This window comes from Diplotaxodon limnothrissa, linkage group LG5, assembly GCF_057381915.1.
Source record: "Diplotaxodon limnothrissa isolate DT_005_m linkage group LG5, D_limnothrissa_male_GT1.1, whole genome shotgun sequence".
Lineage (NCBI taxonomy): Eukaryota > Metazoa > Chordata > Actinopteri > Cichliformes > Cichlidae > Diplotaxodon > Diplotaxodon limnothrissa.
Window position 1 is genome coordinate 14,339,630 of NC_140600.1, and position 22,096 is coordinate 14,361,725.

The 22,096-nt window shown below is 43.1% G+C and overlaps 2 protein-coding genes and 3 non-coding genes across 6 annotated transcripts; 1 reads left to right on the forward strand and 4 right to left on the reverse strand.

The window, feature by feature from the left end:
• Positions 1–462: 462 nt before the first annotated feature.
• ubap2a (ubiquitin associated protein 2a) lies at positions 463–11,989 on the forward strand. Of its 2 annotated transcripts, XM_085353079.1 has the most exons (27): positions 463–509; positions 2,312–2,449; positions 2,756–2,833; positions 2,999–3,109; positions 5,226–5,388; positions 5,476–5,556; positions 5,640–5,703; positions 5,882–5,979; positions 6,149–6,207; positions 6,303–6,373; positions 6,527–6,686; positions 6,801–7,071; positions 7,194–7,498; positions 7,704–7,930; positions 8,135–8,420; positions 8,810–8,849; positions 8,973–9,147; positions 9,421–9,472; positions 9,760–10,078; positions 10,201–10,292; positions 10,408–10,458; positions 10,572–10,665; positions 10,744–11,160; positions 11,263–11,367; positions 11,441–11,508; positions 11,596–11,787; positions 11,890–11,989. In XM_085353079.1, the coding sequence occupies exons 2-27, from the start codon at positions 2,354–2,356 to the stop codon at positions 11,983–11,985; spliced, it is 3,771 nt and encodes a 1,256-aa protein (XP_085209205.1). In that variant the 5' UTR covers positions 463–509; positions 2,312–2,353; the 3' UTR covers positions 11,986–11,989. The 2 variants fall into 2 exon arrangements, with proteins under 2 accessions (XP_085209205.1, XP_085209206.1); XM_085353080.1 differs by lacking the exon at positions 463–509 and having other exon boundaries at positions 1,939–2,449.
• Positions 11,990–13,439: 1,450 nt separating this feature from the next.
• On the reverse strand, positions 13,440–20,580 carry nop56 (NOP56 ribonucleoprotein homolog). The gene is made up of 12 exons (XM_085353095.1): positions 20,519–20,580; positions 18,452–18,541; positions 18,253–18,367; positions 17,753–17,917; positions 17,349–17,547; positions 16,479–16,666; positions 15,971–16,122; positions 15,674–15,774; positions 14,967–15,115; positions 14,636–14,757; positions 14,226–14,345; positions 13,440–13,977 (listed from the first exon to the last, which is right to left on the reverse strand). Exons 1-12 carry the CDS (start codon positions 20,519–20,521, stop codon positions 13,663–13,665), a joined length of 1,719 nt encoding a protein of 572 aa, XP_085209221.1. The 5' UTR covers positions 20,522–20,580; the 3' UTR covers positions 13,440–13,662.
• On the reverse strand, positions 14,449–14,516 carry LOC146631787 (small nucleolar RNA SNORD57). Its single transcript, XR_014906227.1, has one exon. It is a non-coding gene; the product is annotated as a small nucleolar RNA SNORD57 (small nucleolar RNA).
• LOC146631788 (small nucleolar RNA SNORA26) lies at positions 16,216–16,334 on the reverse strand. The gene has a single exon (XR_014906231.1). It is a non-coding gene; the product is annotated as a small nucleolar RNA SNORA26 (small nucleolar RNA).
• Positions 17,017–17,152, reverse strand: LOC146631789 (small nucleolar RNA SNORA51). The gene has a single exon (XR_014906230.1). It is a non-coding gene; the product is annotated as a small nucleolar RNA SNORA51 (small nucleolar RNA).
• Positions 20,581–22,096: the final 1,516 nt, after the last annotated feature.

The following is a 22,096-nucleotide window of genomic DNA, read 5'->3' on the forward strand; positions in this document are numbered from 1 at the left end:
TCCACATTAGCTGAAAAATGAGAGATGACGTTAACTCTGTGAAAAATGGCAAATTGAAAATTCTCCAGATAATAAGTGAGGGAGAGAAATCAAAATCAAAGAAACACAGGCAAGAGATGTAAGCAATGTGAAAGTGCAGACGCTTTATGCCCTTAAATCCAGCCTTACATTTGATCACTTTCGCTCAGTTATAGCTTAATAATGTAAACTTGACACTCTGGCGAGATTAATGCCTTATAAACAAATATGTCAAACGTGTAGGCGATTGGCAAATATCATTGCACTTATGTACATTATCATAGCATTATCTGATATACGTAACTGTGTGCGTCTTCAAAAAGCACACCACGATTAAAAATCCAGTAAATCTGCGTTTTTGCTGGACATCGCTGATGGTAAAACCTGAGAAGTTTAGTTGTGACCTGGAGACGAGAGATGAGCATCCACCGCGGCACCACGCGTCACGTGATCATCCTGTCTGCTGCTGGCCGAGTGAAGCGTGTTAGCAGGTAATAAAAACATATTTTCTTGCGATTTTCAACTCAGGTTTGTGTGTTTTCGGGTATTTTAATTACGTGCTTGTTGTCTTTTTTTGGTGACGCACCGGGTCGCTGGCTTTTCTGTTTCGTTTTCTCGAGGTTGTGAAGGATGTTTTTTTCGCAATTTTTCTGTTGTCTTGTTTCCCGGCGAGCAATGTCGGGATGGGATTGTGCTTCGCTACGAGGCCTTTGCTTTAGATTTCGTGTACCTTTGTTGTTAGCTTGGTTAGCGTCTAGTTTACATGTTTGCGGCACGTCTGGTTTAAAGGCAACTGTCATAACATGGCGGTGTGGACCTTTAAATGCCTATAAAGCTTAAAGAAGCCAGTTAGACCGCCGTTGGCTATCAACTTGGACCAGATTTAGATAGCATCGTTAGCTATCCGCGATCCCACTCCATCGTTTGCTCACTATCGACGCTACGGTCTCAGCGTTAGCAAGCTGGTAGCTAACTTCAGTTCTTGCTAGCGAGGACAAAGGGGACCATAACACCAAAGGCACAAAGTCGGTCAGTATTCAATCTAAAACGATGCTACGTGAATCTGATTTATTTTTCAAAGAGCGATATGGGATGTTAGCCGTTACCAAAGTGTCTCATTGTTAAACTCGAAATATAAGTAACAGCAGCGGGCTAATGTTAGCATTGGTTCAAAACAACCCTCCGCTTCCTTCGTTACTGGAATAATAACCTGTAGATAAATATAATTTAGACATTTGTAAACAGATATAAGTTAATGTGTATAAACACGGGGCTTCGTGGAACTTGTCTCTGATTTGATATTTCTGGTTGCCAACATAAATATAGTAGGAATTGCGAAATACTGTTAGTGGATTATTGTTTTGTTATCGTTTGTGGCCATGACTGTCGATACCCGTAATTGCGATGTAGTAATATTTTTATCATATAGTTTTTTATTAAATATTTTTATTATATATACTTCATATATTCCCAAAGTCAGAAATATATTTATTTTTTCTTGCTTTTTTAAAAGCTAAAATTCCTTTTGAAGCTTGGTCGTCCTTGTGCGTTAAGCTTTGTTCAGTCCAGTAGCCAATGGCAGCTTTGTATTTGCAAACGTCATTCAGGCACTTGCTATTGTTCTCTGACATAAAACAAAGTGGGAGAGTGGGAACATCTGTAGTCGTCCTTATGATGGACACTAGTGAAAATTCACTGGTAAACGTTGCAGTACAGAGTACTGAGAAGTCACATTGGCCGTATGCTTATGGGTAAATAAAGCCCTCCTTGTGGAAGTGATTCTGATACTGTTTACTATGTGCTTTTAAAAACATGTTAGCTGGTGCCAATGTAAAACAAGATCTATATTGCACAGGACTATAGAAGTATAGAGAAGAATTCAGTATTTCACTGCAGAAGTTTGGTGCTTGGAGTGTGTACAACAAATTTGCTTTAAACTGTCTAGAAAAGCAAGGGGTGTGGGGTCAGGGTGTGTAGTGTTTGTTCTGCCTCGCACACACAGAGTTCTGTGCTGTTTGTAAGAGGACACTGGGTTGCTTTCCCTCCTTGACCCAGATTTTCAGCAAAGCTGTTGCATCACCAGGCCAACTGTGGGGCTTACAGCCTCCATAAGGGGAGTATTCATATTTGTCCAATAAGGCTTAGGTATACCCACAGCACATACTTTTGGCATTCGGACTTATTCAAGAAAAATAAAAACAAACACTGACGCTCTATTCTAGCAACACAGTAACTGCAGTGTTATTTTCCTTTCCGTTCACTCATCAACACATGTTGTGTTTTCCTTCTGCAGATTTTTCTATTTTGTACATACAGAGTTTTGTATATACTGTATATGATGAGCTCGCTGGGCGGCGACAAGGCCCGGAGCCCTCGGGAAAAAGCGCTGCCAGCTTCCGCTCACACATCACAACCACAGAAACAAATACAGGTGAGCCACTGCATACCTAAAACCACAGTTCTTTGAAATGCTGACATTTTAAGAGGAAAAAAAGCAAAAAAAAACAAACCCCAACACAACCATGACAAGCAATTTATCTGATGATCAGTACTGAAAAGTATTTTCTTTTGTTTTGATTGCAGCTTCACAATCATGCACTTTATATTGTGACAATATAAAGTGATTTCAGACAATTCAAAACAAAACAAACATTTGAATTCATTCTCTTTATATTTCACATACTTTATTCCTCATTTTTCTCTTGGTAAAAGCTGTCCAATTGTTTCTGTGTTACAGGCTACTGCTGAGCAGATCCGGCTTGCTCAGATGATCTATGACAAGAATGATGCTGACTTTGAGGGCAAAGTTAACCAGGTTAGTGACCCTTAAGTAGTTGTCAGACTGTGTGGGGCTTATGTCAGACTCTTAGGGAGAATCAGGCTATGTTTTCATGTTCTTCCGTTAATCTACATTGTGCAATTTGTTTTTATCATTTGACATTACTAATCTTGTTTTCTAATGTTTTCTTTTTTAACCAAGCTGATGGAAGTGACGGGGAAAAACCAGGATGAGTGCATGGTTGCGCTCCATGATTGCAATGAGGATGTCAGCAGAGCCATCAACTTCCTCCTGGAGAGCAACACAGACATGGTAAATGACAACTTTAGGTGAAATAAACTGAATAAATGCAAAGTACACATATAGAGCCTTTAATCTGCTTTTGACTGTTCATAACAGCCTCTGTTTGATGGTTTTTGAGATGTGTATTTTTTTTCTTTTATTGAGAACAAGTTGCTGAAACTTTAAAACAAATGAAACATGAACATTTTGGTGTCATTTAATGGCATCATCAGGGTTTGCTAGCTGCTATCATTGTGTATACTCAGGCTGTATAGTGAAATGTTCAGTACTGTCACTTTCAAATTTTCATGTACTCTTAAAGTGGAGTGTGAGCCATTGCTCTGGATTTGAAGAGAACCTTATTGGTTAAAATAGAATTTAAGTAGTGTCATCTGAGCTCTGTCAGATATGCACATATCCACTAACATCAGTCTCTAAGCTGCGCTGTGTCCCTGTGAATACTTGTGTGACTTTTTTTTTTTTTAAATCATGAACTGTTGTACAAAATTTTTCTTGGTCTTCTGTTCCGAGCGCAAGGTCAAACAGGCCACTAAATGCCTGGCAAGCACTTGGGTGTTGTGTCTGAACGTCTCAGCAGATTTGAAAAATACCAGCTGGCTCAGATGTTGAGGAAAGACTGTCAGGCTCGACTATCAGTATTGTTTTTGCTTTCATGGAAGCCCAAAAATAGCAAATAGCTGGTTTTCCGTCTTACCTGGAAGTCTCTACTGTAATGCTATCATTGTTACGTAATCTGAAACCTGTACTGTTCACTATGTCATAAAGAAAGAGATGCTTCTGAAACATTTTTCTTATGCTGTAGGAGTAGTTTCACAATAAGGAAAATTGTTCTGGTATTTATTGTATTTATTTACACGTCACTGCATAGGGGTGGTCAAAAATCGTCAACATCGCAGCTTTCTTTTTCATGTTTTTCAGTGCCCTCTAATATCTGGCATGGCATGTCTTGGAGCAAAATACACAAGTTCATGTTGGGTTACCATTAGGCCTGTGGCATATCATATCATCTGCTATAATACGACAAAAGTGCCATATCACGGTACCAGTGATATGAGGACGCCGTGAATTAGGTTTCCCAGCATGGACAAGCAGACAAGCTCAAACATGTCTGACAGTGAGAGGCTTTTAGTAAGAAAGGGAACTACTTTGGTAACTTCCAACAAAGCACAATGCTCTGGCAAAATACTCAAGAAAAAAACTGTTCCCGCTAAAGGTGGGAACAACAAACTTGTTTCACCACTTGAAGCAAAAACATACCATTGAGTAGAATCAACCTAAGAAGGCATGTGTGACTCAAAAGTAAACAAACAGTTTAACCAGGCATAGCCGGAGCACTCGCTAACTGCACTCCATTTGACGGGAAGAACAAGAGGGGATTGCGATTACTAATTCAGTTAAGTGGTGGTGAAGGAGGGCTGTAAGCAGCTGATTAAAGAGCTGGTTAAAATACCTAAAACCTCAATTGAAAACACTACCTAGGAGTTACCTTTTAAATTGGGCAGTCTGCCATCAGTAGCTCATTGGAAAAGGATGTAAAATACCCTTCATTTTATTCACAATAATAATTGCTGCTGTCTGCAGCTGCAATCACAGATAAAATGTTATTCAGTATCTTTTGTTTTGTTTTGTTTTGTTTTCCTTTTTCCTTTTAAATTAAAGCTGCTTTTGAATGCTTCAGTGCTGGTATCTTGTTTTACCCCACCATATCTCTTTGATATGGTACAGGTCTCCATCCCATCCCGGTGCCTCAGATCCTCCTCTTCTCTTCTTCTTCCTGTTCCTTCCTTTTGTCTTATTACTACCATGGGGGGCAGGGCTTTTAGTTGCTCTGCCTCTCAACTTTGGAATTCCTTACCCCCTGACCTCAGAAACATCACTTCTTTCCCCCGTTTTAAGTCCACCCTCAAAACTCACCTGTTCAAGATAGCCTACTCTGTATAACTTCTCCATGCTCTTAAACTTTGTTTTGTTATTGTGTTCATTTCCTGTTTTTATGCTTGTCTTATTTGCTCTTATTTGCTTGGGTGTTTTGAAATAAAATGTATTATTATTATTATGTTATTAATCCAGTACTGTTTATTTAAGGTGTCATTGTTTAATTAAAAAAATCCTTTTCTGTGTTCAGACCTCATGGGAAACAGTGGGAAAGAAGAAGCCCTTGGTGAAAGAAGGCCCATCAGAAAGCAAGGAGAACAAGGAGAACCGGGAGAAGAAGGGCGAAAGGGAGGCTAGCAAGGGTCGTGCCACTGGCAACCGCAAAGGCAAGGGGGCCAGTCGGAGCCGACAGGGTAAGGAACTTCAGTTTTTCAATTTTCAGTATTGTTTGTCCTACTGTTCATGTTAGTCACTTTTCTTTTTTGTTTCTACATACATAGCACGTCCAGAGGAGAACGGTGTTGAGGTGACACCAGTGGACAAAGGCTCGGATCGAGGTCGGAGGGTCAAAGGTGGAAGAGGTGAGCAGATGCACCAACACAGCACTGTCAATATAGCGAACACTTGAGGGTAAGTTGTTAACCTTTGTGTGACTATCACACAGGATCTGGAGTTCGAGGTCGAGGGAGAGCACCAACAGGAAGCAGGTTTTCAGCCCAGGGGATGGGGTATGCTCGAACACGTGCGCGCGCACACACACACACACACACACACACACACACACACACAGTTTCATTCTTCTAAGAGTTTTAGTTTTAGTTTTCTATTACTTCTATTACTAGAAAACCACTTTTTGTGTGTGTTTGTGTGTCTGTCTCAGTATTTGTCTCCTTAAATCTTCTCCAGGACTTTCAATCCTGCTGACTATACCTCAGAGGCTCGGACAGGGACCACACAAACAGAGGTTTGGGACACAACGACCAACAACAGCACAGATGGAACAGGTGAGCTCAGGAGAACACACATTCACATACAAACAGCTCATGGCTTATATATCCAGGTGTGTGCCCACAGAGCAGACAGGACCGTTATCCCTATCAGAGTTTGCATACTGCTTCTTGTACACCTGCTTATTCTGTCTGCACTTCTCACTTATTACTGGTTGTCCTCTAGTTGCCTGGAGGAATACTTTGGAAGACTGGGCAGCTGAGGATTGGAGTGAGGATGTTAGTGTGAGTTGACACAGTGTCACACATTACAGACTGGTAGTAGCAGGTATGTTTTGATGGTGTAACAATTGTGTGTCTGTCTTTGTGTCCTTCTGCAGCTCTCAGAGACCAAAGTGTTCACCTCCTCATGTGCACCTGCTGCTGAGAACCACATCACCCCTGGGCAAAGGTGCGTAACTTTATATTTTACACTTTTCTTGGGCGGGGGGGGTCAAGAATTTCCTGTTAAGAGATGTTATATTAAATTTTTGCTTCTTCTTCTTCTTCTTCTTTTTTTGCTGTAATATATTTTCTAATTGGCTGAATGGACTCTGTCTGTTAGTCTGGACCTCGCTTCTCTGCTGCAGAAGCCTGTGGTTGGAGCAAGAGAACCACCTTCTTCTTCCTCTCAGAGTCTGGTCTTTACCAACTCCCATCATCACCAGCAGCAGCCCCACAGCCGCAGTGCCACCAGTAGCACAAGCTACGCACATGCTGCTCTGGTAAAAATACACTCTACACTCCTTCTCATGTCACATGGTCTTTGATCTGCCATGTGTTGTACAGAGATCCAGAAACAAAGATTGATGACTCTGTTTTCTCCTCTTCTGTGCCAGTCATCAGTGCTGGGAGCTGGTTTTGGGGACTTGGGCCAGGCTAAAAGGACTCAGGCCAGCCCTGGAGCTCAGATACTGGAACAGCTGAAGGGTCCTGGCTTGGGTCAGCTTTCCTCATCCCAGGCAACCCCTCCTGTCAGTAGCCAAGGAAGCAACACTTCTATTGGTCGACTGCCAGGCCTGGGAGCACCTGTACCTCCACCCTCCTCCTCTAGCTGGGACATGAAGACTTCAGAATCCAACACCACCTCACTGTCCTCACAGTACAGCCGTAGGTGTACAAATGGAAAAGTGGTGCTCACTTTTTTTTTCTTTTTTGTTTATTACATAAGCATTTATATTCACTTATTTCAAATCTGTTCCCGGCTCCTTCTGGTTGTTGTGAATCCGCAGGTGAGTTTGGTCTGCAGCCAGAGCCTTCTCTTGTGCTGAGTCAGCTGGTTCAGAGGCACACGGGCCCCTCCTTGCCTTTGGCGCGTCAGACGAGTCCACAATCGCAACAGCAAGCACCATCTGCTTCAGCCTCGCCTGCTCCCCAACACACCAGCACTCCAGCACAGGCAGGCCCGGTGATGGCTCCTGCTGGTGCTAAACTTCTTGCCCCGAATGCAGGGCTGGACCCTCAGGGCAACAGCACGACACAGCAGCAACGGGTACAGCTCAAAGGCCAGAAACGAAGGATACCTCCCACGTCAAAGGTAAACAGATAGCAATGGCCTTAAGCTCTCAGATAAATACTTAGTTACTCACGAACCTTATGGCCCGCATGGGGTTTTATTTTTATTCTTTTATCCTTAAGTGTGCTGTTATTATTAAAATTTTAATTTTGAGTCAAACCAAAGTCATCAGTTTTACACACTTTATATCCAGGTGCTAAAACTTGTTTCACTTTCTTTCTGAAAGATCCCATCCACTGCAGTAGAGATGCCAGGCTCAGCAGATGTTCCTGGACTGAACCTCCAGTTTGGAGCGCTAGACTTTGGCTCGGAATCGGCGTTGCCAGAATTTGGAGTCGTGGATAATTGCGTGAGTGCAGCATCGAGGGAGTCCGCGTCGGCCCCTGCCTCAGCACCACCTGCAACAGGACCGGGGGCACAGAGCCAGACGAGCCTGTACTCTAAACCGCTCAGGTACTGTGTCGCCTCTGATCACTTATTAAATCTTTCTAAAACAATGCAAGAGCGACGCATTTAACAAGATGTATCCCCAAAACACTGTGTATGTCAGATACTGTGTAAAAGATGGATTTAATCATAGATGACTCAGAATGGAAAATGGTACATAAAGTTTTAAACTGTCAACCTATCTGTACTTTTCATTTTGGTGCCTTGCAGTGAGTCACTGGGCAGCCCTCTCTCGGTGGCCCTGTCTTTGCCCCTCTCCTCATCAGAGCCAGTTTATCACTCCTCCACAGTGGCTTTGCCGAGTCTCACCTCCTCATCGTTAGGGACCGCAAGCTCAACCAACACTCCTTCCTCCTCTTCAACAACCTCAACCACCTCCGCCTCTGTACCTTCCTCATCTCCCTTCTCCACGGTGGGGGGGAGCTATGATGGGACCATGCCCCCTCACACAAGACTGGCATTTTCTCAGAACAAAGAGGCCACGGGGCCAGTGATGGTGAGTAAAAGGGACTAATGAGCAGTAGTTCACAAAATCTGTCCTCAAAGGTGGTAATCTTTGAATGGAGAGGGGGGATAAATTAATCTTTGACCATTTTCTATCTTTGAGGTCATTGGTCATCAACGCAACCAGACAGTATTACTTCCTGTTGTAAAAACAGTGTCACTCAGAAATTACAGGTCATGAGTCATTTGCTCAGTCTCATACTAACTTCCTGTCAAACATGATAAATTTGTTTAGGGTTGATTTCCACTGTCTTGCCAAATAATGTCAACTCTGAATTGAATTCAAGTTTTGTTGATACAGTGTGTTTGTAGATGCTGTAAACGTTCTTATCTGTTATCAGTGAATGAAAACACAGCTGCTCTATATTTTCTTACCACCAGAACGGTTTGAATGGTGTGAGGACTTCTGCTGCTCTGGACAGTGAGTTACTTTTGATTAATTGGTCAGTTGAATGCATATTTGTTGCTCTTTACAAATGTCAACATTCTTCATTTGGCTAAGCTCATTCAGGTTATTTACACGATTATGTACTCCCAATCTCAGCTTCATCAGCTTCTTCTACACCAAAACCAGAGTCACCGTCTATGAACATCAGCACCAACGGCGCCTCAGCTCCTTCCTCCCATTTACCGTCTACCATGCCTCCACACAGCTCCACCACGCTCTCCGGCCTGGCAGCGGACCTGCCCTCAGTCAGCCAACTCAACTCACTCAACAGGTGACACACTTACACACACAGTAACTTAGTATAGCTTTAATTTAGACATTTGTGTTCTCTACTCCGAAAGAGAATACATACTGTTTGGGTACCCGTTACCATCTGCCTGCTGTTTCTTCCAAATGGTTGAAAGATTTTTTTTTTTTTTCTCAGTGTGTCATCTTTAAAAAAACAACAACAAAACAAACGAACAAAAAACCAACCTCTTGACTTGTAGTGCCTCCTTGTACACTTGCTAATGATCACACATTCCACTGTGCCTTCCCTCTGCAGTCATGTCAGCAGTCATTCCTCAGTTTCAGCTCTGGGCTCCAGCTCTCACACTGTAAGTACCTGTTTGTTCTCTGTGTGATTTCCTCTGCAGCTTAATAACATGGAATTATAACAGGCTGATGTGCCAAAGTCCTAATAAAAATAAAGCCAAAGTAGGCTTAAAAGCATAAATGTCTTGATTATTTGGGGAGGGGATCCTAGGTAAAGGACCCCCTGCCATCTGGGTGTCTCCAGTTTAATAACCAGTATAGGCAGCATGCCTTAAGAAATGAAATCTGCAGAATAAATCGAATAGAACTACTTCAATTCAAGCCACTTCTTTTGTTTCTTTGTCTACAGTACACCAGTGTTGACAGCAGCAATGTGAGCTCTCTGGCTCCCTCATCTGGCTCTTACACGTCATCCCAACCCACAGCCTCAGCACTCCACTCAGCCCACAACAGCAGCAACAGTAGCAGCAGCATCAGCCACCTGTCCAACATGCCCAGCATGGGCAACAACATGAACAGCACAGTTGGCGGTATTGCTGGTACGAGCGGACTTCACTCAGCTGCTACCGCCACCAGCAGTACAGTACTGGGACTTGGCTCCAATGGAGCTACTGCCACATCCAACCTCTCTGCTCCAAGGACTACACCCCTGCTCTCCTCCTCCACTGGTAATGCATTAAGGGCATTGTTTTCACCTATACCACTGGCTCCATGATACCACCTTTTTAAGTGGCTCTAATTGGAGCCCTTAGATGTACATTAAAGTAAATGTGTGTTATTGTATTGACAGGTAAAGCTCCTCCTAACCTGTCCCAGGGTGTGCCTCCTCTACTGCCCAACCAGTACATTATGGGCCCGGGGGGGCTGCTGCCTGCTTACCCAGTAAGTAGACCTTCTAAGATCCAGAGTCACTTTTGTGTGCTTGGGCTTTTGTATTTACACATGCAGTATTCTGTAGGATGTGTGACTGAGCCTTCTTGTTTTTTGTGCCTCACAGCAGATCTATGGCTATGAGGACCTGCATATGCTCCAGTCGAGACTGCCAATGGTGAGATGAATTGTTACGCTTGTGGGACAACTCTTTGTTTGTCATCTCTTTAGTGCTTGTTCAGATTTTTAGGTTGTCGTGGATCCTCTCCTGATCCTCTTCTCTTCCTTTAGCCCTCTTTGCAGGATTACTATGGAATAACATTCCCTGGCCCCGCAGCAACTCTTTCCGGCAGAGACGGGAGCCTTGCCAACAACCCTTACTCAGGTAAAGCACCTTAACTCTTGGCTGAAATCCTAAAATCCGGTGTTTATTCTCACTTGACTTCTCTCCTGTTTTTGCTAGGTGAAGTCACAAAGTTTGGCAGGAATGACTCCACCTCCCCAGCTCCCCCCACAAGCCTTGCGGCGCCGCAGCCTCCCCAGGCTCAGAGCCAAGGACAGAACCAGGCGCAGCCTCAGCCTCCTCAGGCCCAGCCTCAGCCCCAGGGCCAGCCACAGCACCACAGCAGTCAGCAGGCCTTTCTGCCGCCAGGCTACAGCTACACAGGCCTGCCTTACTACCCTGGAGTGCCCGGTGCCGTACCTAGTGCTGCTACCTTCCAATATGGCCCCACCATGTTTGTTCCTCCTGGAGGGCCAGGACCAGCTTCGGCCAAGCAGCACAGCATGGGCCTCGGCCTGGGAAACCCTTCGGCTAGCCCCTTCCAGCAGCAGACACAGCAGCAGCCCAGCGGCTATGGCCAGCACACCTTCAGCTCAGGTTCCTAAAAACCGATGCCAATGCCTGTCAGCACTGGCAATTCGAGCAGGGTTGTTACTGTGATTTGTTTGACAAGATGAGACAAGATGTTTTCTTTTCCAGGGTACGAAGAGCTGACAGCAGGGCCGGCGGGAGTGGAATACAGTAAAGGGTACAACTCCTCTTCACAGGCACAAGCCAAATCTGCTGCTACTGGCCCCGGGAAAGGTACAAAGAAAAGACACTGTTGCTAATTTGAATTTTTAAAGTCCAAGTTTTAATTGTACTGTTTTTCTACCAGGGGTCTCAGTGACATCCAGTAACTCCGGTGTGCCAGACATCAGTGGAAGTGTTTACAATAAGACCCAGGTGACAAATGTCAGCTGCACACCCACCCTGTTGTGTTGCTGTGCTGTTTGTGCCTTTACTAATAAATCATCTCTTCTCTATCTGCAGTCTTTTGATAAGCAGGGTTTCCATGCAGGAACCCCTCCTCCCTTCACTCTGCCATCAGCGCTGGGGGGTCCAGGGCCTCTGAACCCTGGAGCAGCTCCTGGAGGCTATGCACCTGCCCCATTCCTCCACATCTTGCCTCACCAGCAACCACACTCACAGCTGCTGCACCACCATCTTGCTCAGGATGGACAGGTACAGATACTTCCCAGCAGTCTCCTGGGTTTCATCTTTGTCACTTCATACATGTTTATCTGTTTTGGGATGTTTACCTGTTTATTTATGTTTGATGTTCAGGGTGGTCCGAGCCAGCGCGGCCAGTCCAGTAGCCTGCAGCAGAAGAGCCAAGTCAACAAGTCGGGCTACGGCAGCTCCCCTTACTGGGCCAACTGAGAACGACCACACCTGTGATGTGTGCGTGCACCACACCAGTATATCTGACTGACAAGATCATAGAGGGACAAACGATTTACAACACAAGCTAAAACACACACACTACCACCACCCCCCTCCCCTTTGCTCTGTATATCCCCTTTTCAAATTTATGGCTGTTGTATGTAAAATATATTTATGTATGTATTTATACAGTATATATGTATTGGTAGGACATAAAATGTGGTTTTCTGCATTTTTTTTTATTTTGAAGGACATTTTATTTCAAAATAATGGAAAGATGAGAATGCTAAATCATGGAGATGAAGATGGTGAATATACTTGAACACAAGCATCTTGTGATGTGGATTTTTTTTGTATGCATACATGAACTGAGAATGATGTACATAGATTATATCCATCATTTTCATGGCAAAAGCCTTTTTTTAATTTTAGAAGAAATATTTTTTTGTAACTTTGGTCTCCCGCATCTGTGAATCCTTATATTGAGGGTGACTTGAGTTGATAGCTACTTTTCTTTTACCCCGTTTCCTTCCATTTGTCTCTCATTCCCTGACTCTTACTAGTTGGTTGGCTTGACCAGCCAGGCCTTGGATTTGATGTCATTTTAACATTGGTTTAATCCTTGTTGTCCAAATTAAAATTAATGAACAGTTTCTATCGATCTGGCATCAGTATTTGCTTACTACACTTGGAGGTTATGAATTCAGACTGATACTTGGAAAGTATGACAACAAAGGACTGTTGATGTGTAATCAAACAATGTTGCTCAGGGCTAACATTTAACAGGAAGTATGGGTATCGGCACCGTTTGAAGCAGTTCAGCAGAAACTAAGCATTTTTGTTCCTTGTTAAATAGATTACTGATCTTACAACACAGTGGCCACACTCTGTTTTGACTTTCAGCAACTTTGAAAGTCCACAACGGTTTTGCCACTGTCCAGACCTGCGCTTACAAAAGTGCACCCTGTATAAATACACACTGCAGTTGTTTCAGACCTAAAAATTTAATATGCTGAAGATCTATAGACAAGAGTACATCAGATTTTCTTCTTGCATTAAGTTATGATTAAGCTTCAGTTAGCCTCTGCACATAATTGCCAAAAACTAGCCTTTCAGAAAGTCTGTGCAGGCATGACTATTTTAGTTATGTCAACAGTCCACACGAAAATATGTGGACTAGCCTCGATGAGCAGTGGTGTATTGAAATGTGCCTGCCTCCTCTCCATACCGATGAGGACATTCAGTACAGTGACTTTTAAATGCCAACTTATATAATCAAGGTCATGTGTGCCAGGTGAACCGACTGGACAGGGTATGTTACAGTAGTACATGACTACTTTTTTTTGGAAAGCTTCCCAATGATGGTTTTCAGGAAATATTACCTGTTAACAGTGATGCTGCTCCCCCACCCCCCCCCAAAAAATGTTTTTAACAAAAACAAAAAATCTTGAGAGGCAATTTATTTTCAGAAGTGCAGGTAAATTCTACCGACTCCAAGGCACAGTTATGAGCATTCATTAGCAAAATAACCTGCATTCATACAAAAATAAGAGACAGTACAACAAAGCTACTGATATACTAGACATACAGTTAACGCCCTTATGTAGGGGTTATCTGAATTAAAGCAAAAACTGTACACAAAAATAAGAATTTTATTGTCCACACATCCATTCTTTACTCTGCAGCATCTTTTTTCTTCTTTTTCTTTTTCTTTTCAGTCACGGGTGTTTCTGGGGTTTCCTCTGGCTGTGTGTCCATAGCATCAGTTTTTCGCTTCTTTTTCTTTGCAGGAGTCTCAGTTTCCTCAGCTCCATCCTCGGCATCTGGAGCTTCCTCCGACTCTGCTTTTCGTTTCTTTTTCTTCTTGGCTGAAGTCTCTTCTCCATTTTCTCCAGAGGGGGCCTCCTCTGCCTGTGCCTCCATCTCCTCAGCTGCTTGTTTCTTCTTTTTCTTCTTCTTAAGAGTGTTGTCCTCTTCTCCATTCTCCACCTTCAGACAATAAATAAATAAATAAATTTAAATATCAGAAACACTCTTTTCAATGCTTGGAAGCCTGAAAGCCCAATGGCTGTGATACAGCTTTAATGTACGACTCTCTTCAGTGATCAAGCCCATTGATTAGGACCAGCCAATGGTTCGGAGTCTTCTTATATGGCATGCCGTACACTGAGAAGAGACCATGTTTGGGTCCCATCTCAAATCATAACATGCCAAGGCCACAGAAAAACAACACTTACCTCTGCGTCACTGTTAGCGTCTCCATTTTCTCCAAGTTCTTGTAACTTCTTTTCACGCTTCTTACGTTTCTTTTCCTTCTTCTCTAGTTTGCGTTTGATCTCAGCTGCAACATCAGTAGCCTAAGATGAGGGGAGAGAGAAAAAAAAAACAAAAAAAAACCCCACGACAAATTCAGTTAAATCAGGGTAAAACAATGAGATTTTCCCCAGAGGTCCAGGGGCTGCATCAGGCTCATTAAATCAGCTTTTACCCTCACTGAGATGTCAGGGAAAGATGTCTCATCACTTACAGCATACAGAGATTGAAAGAATCAAAGATACTTTTGAAATGTCTTACAGGAACTTGATTCTCCATTTGTTAGGCCTTTGACAAGACATTTAAAAATCAATAATAAAAATCTCAAGCTAACCTCTTTGAGAGCCTCTTTCATGACATCCACATTTTTCCGTGGTACATCGCCGGTCTCATAGAAAGACAGCCGCTCTTCTACCTGTTCACGCAGCTTGTCACCAAACACGCTTGTGGGCAACTCTGTAAGAGAGCGAGAAAACTTCAGCTTAATCAACAAGCAGCGGATTATACTTGACTAATCAGCGTCCCTAAAAGACATGTGGCTCTGCTCAGGAGAAAGCTTCTCAACACCAACCCTAAGGCTGAATACTGTTGACGAAAAATATGAGCATCACTGCAATGATGCCACATGTATGTAAGCCGATGCAGGCGTGTGGTGGGTCACTCACCTGAGAAGCAGTCGATACGTGAGGCGATCGTGCACTTGTTTGCCAAATATCTGGAGATGCGGCCTTTGTTTTTGGCAGCGGCACGGCCGATGAAAGTCGAGTGGAAAATGAGGCCGTACTTGGGGGTGTTTCCACGCGTTTTCAGGGCTCTGTGAAAATACAGCTGCTTTCATAATCAGGATGAACGGCAGGTGTGAAATGTTACCTTTTCACAGTCTATTGGTCAAAGTCTATACACAGCAGTTAACCGGACTTGAAATACGCAGGTTTAACATGCAGTTTATCAGGAAGGACAACTACCAGTGACATGAGGTTCAGCCACATCCAAATGGCAGTACACACATTAACATATAGAACTAATATGCCAGCAACTTAACAGCTCCCTCTTGTGGACAACATTAAAATATGCACATTGGAAGGCACTTAAAAGAACACGTTTCATACGACTTAACTTTGCAGCTACGTGGACGCTATCGCTAGAATTTAGTTTTAGACACTGTTGATGGTAACTTCAAACATTCTGTACTGTTAGCCAAATTTCTACCTCTGTGCTGTGAGTGGGTGCTCAGACTGTGGGTGTGCATTTGGGCGAGCAGGATCACTCCAGAGGAGACTGGGTCTTCTCCAGTCACCCAGCTCTGCTCCAGCCCAGCCCTGCCATCACTGCAGCCACTTTTTTCCCCAGCAGGGAGGGGGTGCCCCAGTACCTGAACAGGGCCTTCTCTGCTCCCAAGATCTGAACCGTGGATGCTGGATACTTGGCGAGGTTGGTCAGACTGCCGGCGTGGGAGATCAGACGTGCTCCAACCTGGAGATAAGACAATCTGTTATGGCCCCCTTAAGCAAAAAAAAATAAATCACAATTTTGACACTGGATGCACAACACAGTATGAGGACCATCAGCACCGAATACATTTTTCATCACACTGGCTCAGTGGATTGACAGATTTTGGTATAACATCATTGGTCCGTGTGTCGGGGTTAAAAATAAAACTTCGACTCACCACTTCTCCAATCAAGGCTGCCAGGTTTGGAGCCACTTGGCTCATCTTAGACCGCAGATACTCCTGCAGCTCCAGCCGGTAGGCAGCCAGAGACACGACACGACTCGAAAACCTCTCGATGTTAATCAGGTCAATGGGAGATATATCCATACCTGAAGACCAAACAACCAGAGGATGATCAGCATTATATTTTTAGCAGGTGCTGCATTTGTGACATTTAAACCAGTACATGGCATGAAACGTGAGATTGTTTCTCCCGACAGGATCCGCAGTGAGGATGCATGCCTTCACTACAGGTTTATGAGAGAACTACTCTACCCCCCTGTGTTAGACACAAAGGACACTTGTAGTCCAGAGTGGGCAAAAAAGGGGCACAATGTGGAGTATGTGGATGAGCCAGAGTCAAGCTGGCATAAATTAACTTTGGATATGGATGAAATTAACTTTGACCCAAGCGGGATGTGTATTTGTGAAATTATGCAGCACATACTCTGTGTGGTGTACTCACCCATAGAGGAGCGTGATGCATCCAGGATGGCCTGAGCCTTGGCACTGTCCATCACCACCTCCTCTAAACTTTCTAGGTTCTCCTCTGACAACTCCTTCCTGTTTCCAATGAGCTGAGCCAGGCGGCAGTACATCGAGTTGTCGGACACAATTTTGATGAGCTCCGGAAAGTGGTAGCCATACCATTCACTGTAGATAAACAAGAGGGTGTTAAAACTTTGAGTGCAGGATTTTTGGACTAAACATTTAAATGCTGAACTACCCATTAAGATGGCACAAAGTTCAAGACTGCTGGAAAAATATCCCTTTCAAAATTACAGCTTCTCCTTAGATATCCAATTCTATTCACAGAGTCCTGTATCGGTAGGAAAAGCCTGGAGCTTTTAAGACTTGAATGCTAAAACTGACAATAACTGATGCCTAAATGTTCTAGATGATCTTGCACTCTGACAGTTTGCACCAGGATATTTCACACCAAAATGAATGCATGCGCCACAACACCCCAAACAGCTACAAGATGCTGAGCTAGTAAATATACACGATGTTCCACCCAACAGTGTTGCCTCACCAGATAACAGCTGGCAGAACAGAAGTGTTGGGAGTAACTGATGTACCTCCTGTTTCTATACAGTCAGCACTCTGAGGTGTGCTGTCTGTGGTAAGCATTAGGAGGACGCCCCAAAATGTGCGATACCCCGAACTACAAAAAGCCTGATGCAAATCTGTCAACAGAAAAGCCACAAAACTAGAGGTTGACATTAAAAAGAGTGAAAGATTAACAGCATGAAAGTTTAACATGTTCCCTAAACTGTTTAATTTTATGCAAAAACCAGTTAACCAGTCCTTTTACTGTGTGATGAAAATTTCCTACCGAACACGCATGGAGAAGGTGTTGATGTCTTTGTCCAGCTGATCCAACAGAGCAATGGACTGGATGATCATGTTATCTACCCTGTTGACATTAAACTTGACTTTAGCTCTGGAGTAGCTGTGGCCAAGACCCAACTGTGCCTTGGAGGCAGCCAGGGCAGTCAGACCTTTCACCAGAGAGTGGAAGTGCAGACGCAAACCTGACGGGACAGGACAGATTGAGAAGGTTTGCTGAGTGTTAAGAAGAACACCAACAGAAAAGTGCAGGTCCAACGGCTGTTCAGATTTTCAGTATGAACCTTCACGAGTTTCAGGATCACAAGCTCACATCACAACAGTCCACATTATTTTATAAACAGTATCGTTTTGCATATTTCGAAATAACTCTCAGGTAAAAATTCTCACCTCGTGTGATCTCAGCCACCACCCCTCCAGTTTGGATTGAACTGCTAAGTTCTTCTTGTAACGCTGCTCCAATCTTGCCATCAGAAACCCCCAACACTGATTTTTTCTTCCCAGACTGGGGCAGATTGGTCTCTAGGAACAGCTTCAGGTCAGCATGAACTACACCTGCAAGGGATGGAAGAGTTATATCTGTAGACATGTGGTTGAGATGGAAAGCCATCTATAAACTGCAACATGGACTATTGTGATATTATTATATTAAAGCCCGATAATTTGCCATCTCAGAACAAATTGGATATATAATTAAAGTAGTCTCATTAACAATTATTACAGATAAAAGAACAAATCAAAATCTGTCCATGTCTTTCCTCAGGTGTTCAGGGTTGATATGAAACTGTCAGCACAATAACTCAGTGGATTGACAGATTATAAAAACATCATTACAGCTGAGAACTTTTCCACACAAGATTTTTAAAGAGAAAAATGATAATCATACATACCTTCAGAGATGGCGTTCATGTTCTCCAGGGCAGCCTGGGCCGACTTAAAGGGGAAGAAGGCGGCTAAGCTCACCATGCTATTAAACTTTCCGAGGCTCAGCACGCTCGCCTCCACCTGACACAAAAGCACAATTATCAGTGCTCTGCTGAAAGAGCACACAAAACAGATAGTACACAGGAGTTAGGGAAGGGGACGCACCTGGGGCAGCAGCATGCCGATCTCCTCCACTTCTTTGACAGCGAATAGCGCATAGCCCGCCGCGTGCTCGAACAACACGTGCAGCAACACCTGGGGAAGGTGATCGTGCACAATCGAGTTAGACGACAGATGTCAACAGGTAACACTTGCAGCCAGCAAAAACAGGAAGGTGTTTCTAAAACTACGTTCAGATCAAGTGTTTATTAGTCCCCACGTGCTGACCAGCGAGACACAAGCTAACTTCACTTTCGACTAATTCCTAAGCTAAGATTGCAATTTTAGGCATAAATGTGCAGTAGCTTTTTCAAAAGTGTTTTTCTACTTCAGGTTTAGTTACCATTGCTTTGTCGTAACTTTCACACGTAACCACGTTGCAGTCTCGATGAACCCACGTGTCGACCTAGGCCCGCGAATAACGTGCTTGCTAAGAGCTAGCTTGTGCTAACACGGCCCCTAGAAAAGTACAATACCTGCTACAGCACTGTCAATATAACAGTGCTTCTGGTACGACTGCGACTAACACAGCTGGACACATCATTAGTCACTTTAAGTCTTTAAAGTAAGATATTTTTCCAGCTAATGTCAGCACTAGCGGAACTGCTCCCCAAATGTCGGAGGGCCTTTAGCTCGACAGAAATGAACTAAATCTAACTAGACATTTGTACTCTTAAAACTAGTGATGTGACGTTCTGTATCGAGGCTTCGGAGCGTGTGTCGAGTAATGGAGGGGGCGTTTCCGCGAAGCGCGTATCGAGGCTTGCTTCATTTATGGGAGGAGCTGAAAATGATGACGTCCGAAGCCTCGCTGCCCGGCTGTACCACGTGACTGGTTCATGAAGTGGTTCGAACTTTGCCGCGAGATATGACAGCGATATAAACCCCTCAGACTTCAATCAAAATGTGGGTGTTTGATGGAGAGCTGCGGTTAGTGAGAGTTTGGAGACAGTTTGGAGGTTTATGAGAGTGAGGAGAGAAAGTCAGGAGAGAATGGAGCCAGCTAAGAAGAGGAGGATGTCCTCCCCTGTGTGGGAACATTTTGATCTTATTCCTCCCAACAAGGTATGTAAATTTCTACAGAAGATGTATTTTCATAATACTGATGGTGCAATACAATTTATGTTAAGCTGTCTGTACTTTTGTACAAGGTGAAGTGTTTGCTATGTGCCAGGGAGCTGGGATATAACAACTACACCTCATCCATGCTTAGGCACTACAGAGCTTTGCATGAGAATAAGGGGAACACCGATTGTGGAGCAAGACCAGGTGAGCCATCAAATGCCATGATGATATGGCATGCCGTAATGTTACTAAATGATATAACAATATTATACAACTGTTATAAGTTACGTGTGTGATATTTATATTTGTGCTTTGTCTTTATTGTCTTTCCTCAGGAGAACAATCTCAAATAGATGAAGACCTGGTTACCATGGTGATTGAGGACTCACAGCTATTTAGCATTGTGGAGGACAAAGGATTCAAAAGATTTGTTAAATCATTAAATCCCAGCTATGTTCTCCCCACTAAAAAGGCCATAAAAGCAGTGAAAATTTAGTTTTTACAGAATAAAATGTGAACAGGCAGGACTGAGGCTCAAAGCCTCAGTGTGTAGCTGTCCATACCTCAACGTTACAAAAGCACAACTACTGTCCACACCCCAACCACACCTCACCTCACAGTAAATGATCATTTCCATTTCAAGCATTTCCAAATAATCATTTTCCATACTGCCACTATAAATATACACAGTATACTGCCATCACTACAATATACATGTTTTACACACTCCTTTTGTTGTTGACATTTACAGGCTGTGTGCAAAATGCCACACTCTTCAAATTCATGCCAGCTATTATTTTTACGTCCAGTAGGTGTCCTACTAGAGCAAATGAAGCTTCATGAAGCTTCGCATTGGGGTGAACCAATTGGATGAAAAGCTTCAGTGCTTCATGGGGCTTCATCTGCCCATCACTACTTAAAACCCAACTAACTGCAAAGAAACTTAAAGTGCATAGTTTAATGAACAATTTGCAGTCATGCCAAAATATCCAACCCCGCTCAGCTTACCATGATTGGAAAATCTCCGCGGCAGCACGCAGTTCGCGTCTGCTATGCTGCTTCACCTCAGCAAAAAGACTGCGTCCAAGCGTTTCAGCAAACTGCAGCGCCGCCCCAAATCCCGCGGTAGCAGCTTTGACATCGCGAGACCCGACCGAGAAAGCTTCAATTTGCTTCCTTTCCCCAATTTCCTATGCTGAAGAAAAAAAATATTAAAATATAAGGTTCTAAATATCTATTACGGAAGCGTAGAGCTACGGAAGCGTAGAGCTGCCACCCAGGCCAAAGAAAAATACAAGTGTATCACGTACGTTATAACGTGAAAAGTTTATTGTTCTAACAAGATACTTTTCCTGTTTGTACAATATACATTGTACGAACGTGATAATTATGTATATTGTAATAACGTGATATTATGTTGTTCAAACGTGAAAAGTATATTGTACAAACATGATAGTATATTGTACCTGGGTCGTGCCTGGGTGGCAGCTCTACGCTTCCGTAATCTATAGCCAGGGACTGTAGTTTAAAAAATACAGACTACCACATCGGCAGACTACCACAATTGATTCCAAATCTTACAATTAATATGCGATTTTGAAGTCCAGTTCAGTTTTAATTAAAGGCGCTTAACAAAAGCATTACATTAGCTTTTTAGGAGTTACAGCAATTTTTTATACAGTGTCCCCCCGGGTTAAAAACTAACTGTACAAAGTAGCATCATTTTAAATAAGATTTATTTATTTTTAATTGAAGGAAAATCCTATCCTGAAGTCTGTAAACCATAAATATCACCAAATGCTTTTTTCTTCCTTGAGATGCTCTGTTATGCTGGCACTCTTGCCACTTTGGTTGCTGCTTGTGTGTGGGTCTTTCTGGATTCAGATTTGTGTTTAATTACTTAAAAATGCTATATTAGGTTGGGATCAGATAAATAGGCAATTGAAGAATATCCCATTTCATTGCCATGGCTCACCAGTTGCTTTTGCATTATCCCTTGGGTCATTATATATTTGCACTGTGAAGTGTTGACTAATCAGTTTTGCAGTATTTGGCTGAATATGAACAGAATACCACCCTGTGCACTTCAGAATTACGTCTTTAATAATCATTAGGTATTTCTCTCCATATTTTTCTCTTCTTGTCATTGTGGTATAATTAGTCAACATTTACAACACTTACTCAACTTTGCAGGTTCTTTATATGTTTAATGGCATTGTTCTTGAGTGTACCTAGTGGTTTGCACCTTATTTTTATCCATGAACAGCTCTCTTGATCGTAGACTTGTTACAATGACATGGTTACCAAATCTAACCAAGTCAAGTGTTTTTGTGAATGTTTTTTTAACTCCTTCAGTTGCATCAACATTTCTTTGGACCTCTCATTGAGATTAACTGTCAAAAGCACTTGAATTAACGCCAAATGTTTCCAGCTGCTTTATTTGTCATGAAACAAGGGAGCAGAAAATTGCTTGTTAGGGACCTGTCCAGTTACCTTTGATCCTTTGAAAATGGGGGACTTTAGATATCAATGACTGTAATTCCTAAAAAGTTAATGCAATGCACCCCCTGAATTTGCTGGTCCCCC